The sequence below is a fragment of the Vigna umbellata genome, chromosome 8 (assembly GCF_029865625.1).
Source record: "Vigna umbellata cultivar VRB3 chromosome 8, Vumbellata_1.0, whole genome shotgun sequence".
Lineage (NCBI taxonomy): Eukaryota > Viridiplantae > Streptophyta > Magnoliopsida > Fabales > Fabaceae > Vigna > Vigna umbellata.
In genome coordinates, this window is record NC_142172.1 from 32,465,349 (window position 1) to 32,473,358 (window position 8,010).

The following is an 8,010-nucleotide window of genomic DNA, read 5'->3' on the forward strand; positions in this document are numbered from 1 at the left end:
ATAAAATAAAAAACTAAAAACTTTAAAAAGAAAAAAACTTTACGGATGTGAACATCCGTATCCATTCTAATAAATTTTTAAAAATTATTTTAATTATTATTTAAAATAATAATACATAACTTAAATTATAATAATTATTTTATTAAATAAAATTAAATTAAATTTTAAATAATTAAGTAATAATTTTTAAAAAAATTAAATAATATTTATATATTAATTTAAAAACTTAAAAAAACTAAAAACTTAAAAAAAAAACTAAACGGATGTGGAACATCCGTTCAAGAGAAAAGGAGGAGGTGTAGAATATTTTAAAATATAAAAGATAGTTTTGGAATTTAAAAAAAGTGTGGTGGTGTAGAGAGCGATGTGTGGTGGTGTAGAGAGTAACCCTCTAGGGTTTTTTGTGTATTTCTGGGATGCAGTTGTTTTTTATTCTCTTTTCTTCAAACAATAAACACGTTTCGTTTTTCCCTACTTCTGTTCAATATGTATATTAACAATTTAAGTAATATTTTTGTTGTTTCGAGTAATACCGAAAGTAAATATTTTTAAACAAAGTAATCTGAAGCATAGTTATGGAGACTAATGTTAAAAAAATTCGATAAATGTTTCGTGTCAGCAATACAATAAAGATATGCACAAATTGATGCGTTAAAATATTAATATATAATTAACATTTTTTACAACATGTCAAAGTCCATTTACTCATATATGTAATTTCGATTACTAAAGTAATAATTATTTATCATAGTTGATTTAACAGAAAAAAAACAAATATTGGTATAGTTTTATCATAGTTTATATGGATGCGGGATCAAATCAAAGAAAAAAAAATATAAATTAAAAGTGTAGTAAAACTAACAACTAAGTGTGCATTTTAATTGTACAGAAATAGTAGAAATTAAGCGATTTTTTTTCAATTTATTTATTAGACTAATAAAATAAAAAGTGAAAGTTAAATAAATTATACGAAACAGATTTTTTATAATGATAAAAATACCAATGTAATAAAAATTAAAACGTATGTCTGTAGTACTTTTAATAAAATTGTTTTAATTTCTATATGTTATATAAAAAATTATTAAACATTATAAGTAATTAAAAATAGCTTGCCCCCACCTTACGAGAAAAGCATTTTTAATAATTACCCACTCCATTGTTCCATCTCCTTCGTCCTCTCTCCCAACAATTACACTTCTAATAACTTTATGATAATTATTTCACAATAATAGATCAATCGCCACCGTAATTTGTTCTTTCCTTTTCACTAAAATCCAACCAATCAACTACAGTTTTTTTTTTCTAAAATAAACCCATGCAGTATTTTTTTTTTTCAAAAGAAAAATATATTGTTTTGGTGCACAAACACATGCAAAGATGCTTTCAGAATTTATTTTTTTTAAATCGCCGAATATGATGAGACAGAGACGTGTTACTTCCTTGTTGAGACACACGAATTAATTTACCTTGTGATATTTTTTTTCTATTAGGGTCCACCTAAAATATTATTCCTCTTCTCATAAAAGCAACCCTCCTCCATTCCTACATCATGCACAACCATTTCCACTCTAAGCTCATAAGGAAGGACACAGTGTTTTAATATTTTAAAAACTATTTTTCCACAATTAGAAATCATAAGAGTGACCTCTACAAATTACAAATTAACAAGATTCTTTTTTCAATTTTCAAATTTTAATTATAAAATGAGAAAAATAGAATAGGTTTAGAAGGTAACCTTGGGCTCCATCTAACTACCATTGTATCCTTGGTGATGTCCCCAAGTTAAAACCATGTTCATATATTGAGCAAAACAAAACAAGAAGGTCTATTCAATTTGAATGAAGAGGTAGGGTTTGGTGAATTGAAGTGGTGAGAGATCCTTTGCATGGTTAGCTATGGCAGGTAAAATATTCATTATTCCGTTCTAAAATTGTTTACTTTAACTGTATATTAAATTTAATTTGGATTCACTCTGTTTTCTTGTTTTTCCTTTTTTGTGATTGATCGTCAGCAACGATTGCAAAGGCGTGAAGTAAGGAAAAGGGAACAGTGATTGAGTGAATTATACACATCTGGATTTTGCTTTAAGAAGGTTGGGAGTGGTTGGAAGAGAGCAGAATGGAAGGAGGAAGAAGGAAGAGGAAAATGGCGAGGGAGGAAGAGAGTGAGGAGGAGCAGATGGAGAAGTTCTTTGCACTGATTAAGAGCACGAAAGAAGCACGGGATCAGTTATCTAAACAGAAGGAAGAAGAGAAGGCCAAGGGTGTTTGGAAACCCAGTTTTGAACCTGAAGATTTCATGGATGATCAAGAGCTGGTGAAGATTAACTTTAAAGATGTACCAGCTCGTTCTGGGAAAGAGACAGAGCAAGATCCTCCGCACAAAGAATCAGCAGAACCAAGCACAGAGCCACACTCACGAAATCAAAATGGAAATAACAACAAACCAACCCATGATTTAGACCTAAATCTTTCTCTATAAGTAACACCAATAACGTCTCTACTGTAATGGATTGCCTTCAAGACCACCGAATTGCTTTCTTCCTTCAATTTTCCCTGTATTTCCTCAATCAATATATATACATATTTTATAGTTTTAATTTTGTTATATATGTTAATTACTTTTTTTTAAAACAGTTTTATCGTTTATTTATATTATAAAATATGTTTTTGACAGGTTTCATAAAATGTCATTGTAATGATTGAGCATACAAGTGTCTCAATTTGATGAATTTAGCATGTAGGGAGAAAGAGCACCGTCACTCTCACTGAACCAATTTTCCATGCCAACAAGAAACAAGTCACAACCACACAATAATAAGGGAGGAGAGAGGGGAAAAATTCACAAATGTGTAAAGTAGAAGGCAAGTAAATTGGAAAATTTAATCAATAATGATACTTTTTCTCACACACAATCAAGATAGAGGTTACAAGGTCATGTTAACATAGATGTCAAATAATGCATTAATGTCCCATATTATTTGATACATCATCATGAAAAAAAAAAACGTGTAGATATAATAATAAATAGGTTTAAACCCTCCCTTAGTCCTATTTTTGTACTAAAATCTCATGTCGGTAACTGGTCTCAGACAACCTTAAATTAAGGTCACGTGCAGAGAAAATGTACTGATGTGTGATATGACATTATTTACTTCTCTTATTTAATATTTTTAAAACCAAGTTTTATTTATTTTTTATTTACTTATAGAAGACTTTTTTATTTACTTATAGAAGATTTTTTTTTTAAGTTTCACCACCTACAGTGGGTTAGAACACAATTATTCTTCGAAATTAAATTAGTTTATTTTTAATTATTTATTTGATAATTTTTATTTAATATTTTAATTTTCAAGTTTTACATAATATTTTAATATTATCTTTTTTCTTTAAATATAAATACATAAATATTAATTTTTATAGAAAACTATTTAAAATAATTTTTTATTGTAATCATTAGATATATAATTTTATTACTTTGAAAAGTTAAAAATATAATATATATATATATATATATTGAATTTATTTAAATTTAAAAATAAAATAATTTTAAAAAAAATATAATAAACATATTTTAGTTTAAAAAGAAATGTTTTCTCTCAAATAGTCATCTAAAAAATATTAAATAAGTTATTAGTTTTATATAATAATTTGATATAATATAAACAATTTTATATATTAATATTCAATTAAAATACACATAATTTTATAAAAATTTTAAAGTTAAAAAAGTAAATTTATAATAATTTAGTTCAAAATAATGCCGAGTGAATATGATTAAATAGGATTATTAATTAAATTGGATTATTAATATATTATTAATTAAATTAAAATATTATTTTAATATAAAAGATTGGAAAAAAAATATGGTGATGTGACTTTAAGGATATTCATTTTAGGGATTTCAACGCATTCTCTCTACACGTAAATGAGGAACACACATCAACACATTCTCTCTGCACTACGTGACCTTAATTTAACGTCGTTTGAGACCAGTTAACGGTTAGAATAAAATGTGTTCATTTTTACAAAAGATATGACCCAACTGAGAGAGATGAAAAAATGAGGACCAAACTGAGATTTTCATACAAAAATGAGGACTAACATAGGGTTTAAACCTAATAAATACTAGTTAAATAGAATAAAGTGTTGATATTTTTTTTATAAATAGCTAAATTACTAAATAAATTGTATATTATTGAAGGATTTTAGTGATTAATTTTTATATTTTAATTATTAATTAAAATATTTGTTAGTAATATTTGTTTTAAATTAAGATTTTTATTATCAACAAAAAAATTATTAATAATAAATTCATCAATAATATTTGTCCATAATTTATAATATTTATTATAAATGGATAATTTTTTCGATGAAATGGATGTCGTTAAAAAATTGTTTATAAATATATTATTTTGTATATATTTTAAATTTGACAATAATTTTTTGCTAATTTAATTTTTTTAAATTTGCCCATTACTTTGTTTGTATATTTATTATAAAATGATGTCAATTTTCCTATTATATATGAAGAAATATCTAATGTAAATTAATTATAAAAAAACATAAAGAAAAAGAAAATGAAATGATAACAATAATAACAGTAATAATAATTATATTTATAAAAGTAATGGTAGGGATGGAGTTGGTAATGATGTGACTAGGGTTGGCAACCGAGCAGGTCGGACACGGGTAGTTCTTACTCGTAATCCGACTTGTTGGATAAAACTGTACACGTTATCCGACCTATTATTCGTATAGGTACCCGTTTAAAAAATACCCGTGGGTATTTTAAAACCCATGACACCCACGAATACCAGCAAAAATAAAAAAATATATATTTAATACAATTTTAAAATAAAATTTAAATAAAATTACAAAAAAATATATATAATATAATATAAGTTAAATTAAATATAAATAAAATTTTAATTTTAATTAAATTTAACCTAATAAATTATAATTTTATTTTAATTTTAATTAAAAAATATATAAATTATTTTTTTATAATTTTTTGCGGATAATGAATACCTACAGGGCGGGTAGTATACTATCCGTACCCGACCCGTTTAGAAGCAAATATTAAAATACACGCTACCCGTTACTCGCGGATAGTAAATACTCGCAAATAGTAATTACTCGCCTCGGATTTTATCCGCGGATAACCATGTCCGCACGTAAAATTTTCATCTAGATGTGACCGAGAAGAATGAATAAAAAGGTAAATGAAGAGAACAAAGGAAATGAAAAAAAAAGAATATTAAATTACAATATTTATTAATAATTAAAATTTATCGGTAATTATTAATAAATATTTTTTAATAAATAATTATCGATTCTATCAATATTGATGAACTTTTTATTAATAGTTTTTTAATCATTAAACATATATTAATAACTTTAGTTTATTAACAAATTTTAGTTATTGGTATCAAATTTTATCTATCTTTAAATCTGTTCCTTTTACTATCTTACAGAAATAAATTGTGATTACCAAAAAAAAAAAAATTACCTAAGTCTAGAATAATAAATATATAACAAGATTTTTCTTTTCCCTAGCTAAATCAACAACATATTAAAAGGCCAAGTTAACAAAGTGACTCAACCAGAGAGCAGACTATTGATTATGCATTGATACCGGAAAACAACCCCTGAGAGAAAAAAAAAAAAAAAGAAAAAAAGGGAAAAGTTAATGGTATCCACTCTTATACCAAAAACCAACTTACTAACCTAAGTATATATCCGTATTAAGAAATATGTAATTTTATTATATAAACCTCTAAAATTTTATTTTTAATATGTAATTCCAATTTTAATAATAATATCTTTATTTTCATAGTTAGTGATTTTTGTGTACATTTTCTTTTGGAATTAGATGACAGAAGTAAAATTTTTAGTTAAAAAAATTAATAATTGAATAACCATTTAAATTTGCTTTTGTAAATTTATAAGTTTTTATTTAGATTTATATAAAAAGAGTATATATATATTATAACTCTTTATATGTTTTTAAATTTATATGCCTCTTAATGCATTATTAATTTAATTTTTCTTTATATTTATTTAACTACTACATATCTATAGAAACTATTTTACATTTTTATCTATTTGTTATATTTAAACTAATTTGTCTGAAAAATATAAATATATTTTTATATTATTTTTTCATTTTAAATTTTATTTTTTATAATTTTTAAATACTTAGTCATTTAATATATTATCAAAGAATAACTCATATTTAAAGTATTCGTTATTGTTCTGTATTAATTTTTTAATTTTTTTTATAATTTCAAATTATTTGATCATTTAATAAAATAAAATTTAGAAAAATATATTTTATTTTTATTTATTAAAATAAATTTATTTCAAATATAATATATATTTATTAAATATAAATCGTTTATCCTGCATGTAAAAATTATTTCTCTAAATAATTATTTCACTATTATATTCATGTGTTATTAAACTTATTTACCGTAAAAATAAAAGTATATTAATTCTCTATTTAAAATCTAATAAAATACTATTTTAATTTTTAAATAACATTATTAGTTTTTTATATTTAAATTCTACATACTAATATATAAAATGTCAATTATAACTTAATTTTAAAATTTTATTCTTAACCAATTTAATTCAGGATATGCATTTTACAAATTATTTTAAAAATTAGTCTATTTTTAAAATAAATAAATAATTACTTTTTTCAATAGAGGTCTTTCAATAGGTGTTTTTATACACATATTTTATCCTTTTATAATTTTTAATTATTTTTTATTTAATAAGTTATTTTAAAAATAACTGATATTTAAAATATTATTTTTTTATACTACATATTTCATTTTATTTTGTTATAATTTCTAATTACTTGATGATTTAATAAATTAAAAAATATATTTTACTTTTTTCTCTTAAAATAATATTATTTAAAAAAATATTAATAATAAAAATTGTTTACACATTCATATAAAAAAATTGTCTATGTAAAGATTTGTTTTACTTCTTTTATCCATTTTATTTATTTTTAAGTTTAAAAAGTAAAAATATATTTAACTATATTATTTAATATTTAATAAATTATTATTCTAGTTATTAATTAGCACCATTAGTTTCTAAAATTTAAAACCTTCGTATCATTCTTTAAAACGTCAATTATGTTTAAAATTTGAAATTTTTTTATTAATTAATTTAATCTATGATACACATCGCTAAAATAAATTATTTTAGAAAAAAAGTTGACTTTTAGAATAAATAAATAATTATTTCTTTTACTATGCCGTTCTAAATACATTTTAATCACCGTTACAAGTTTTCTTTTTAATATAATATTGGATTCTTTTCTTAATCAATTTAATTCTTTTTTATATTATTTTTTATGTTTATTTTATCCTTTCATATTAATTATTTTAAAATATACTTTTAATATATTTATATTATTATTAAATGACTCTGTGAATATATATTATACATATAACTATATTAATTAGGGTTAAATATGTTTTTAGTCCCTAAACTATTGACCGTTTCTGGTTTTCGTCCCTCTTCCAAACTAAGGTACGATTTGGTCCTCAATCTTTAAAAAACGTTCGTTTTAGTCGAAAAAACGAACGGACTAAAACGAGGATTAAAAACAAAATTTTGAGGACTAAAACGAACGTTTTTCTAAAGAATGAGGACCAAATCGTACCTTACTTTGGAAGAGGGACGAAAACCAGAAACGGCCAATAGTTTAGGGACTAAAAACATATTTAACCCTATTAATTAGACGAGTACTATAAACTACATTAGTATAATAAAAATATTAAATAAAAATAACTTATATTAAGTTATTAATTCTCCATTTTATATTATATTTTTCATTTTCAATTCTAACTTTTAATCATTTATAATTACTTATTCATTTAATAAAATAAAATTATAAAAAATAAGTTTTACTTTTATTTCTTAAAATAATATTATTTAATTGAATTTCTGTTTAATAATGAGTTTTAAAAATGTGAACTTAGGAGTA

The 8,010-nt window shown here is 22.6% G+C and overlaps 1 protein-coding gene across 1 annotated transcript; it reads left to right on the top strand.

The window, feature by feature from the left end:
- The first annotated feature begins 1,693 nt into the window (after positions 1 to 1,693).
- LOC148194488 (uncharacterized) lies at positions 1,694 to 2,599 on the top strand. The gene is made up of 2 exons (XM_088097652.1): positions 1,694 to 1,902; positions 2,012 to 2,599. The coding sequence occupies exon 2, from the start codon at positions 2,119 to 2,121 to the stop codon at positions 2,479 to 2,481; it is 363 nt and encodes a 120-aa protein (XP_087953778.1). The 5' UTR covers positions 1,694 to 1,902; positions 2,012 to 2,118; the 3' UTR covers positions 2,482 to 2,599.
- The last annotated feature ends 5,411 nt before the right edge of the window (positions 2,600 to 8,010 follow it).

Coding starts and splice junctions, on each gene's coding strand:
- LOC148194488 (XM_088097652.1), top strand. CDS start 2,119: ATGGAAGGAGGAAGAAGGAAGAGGAAAATGGCGAGGGAGGAAGAGAGT.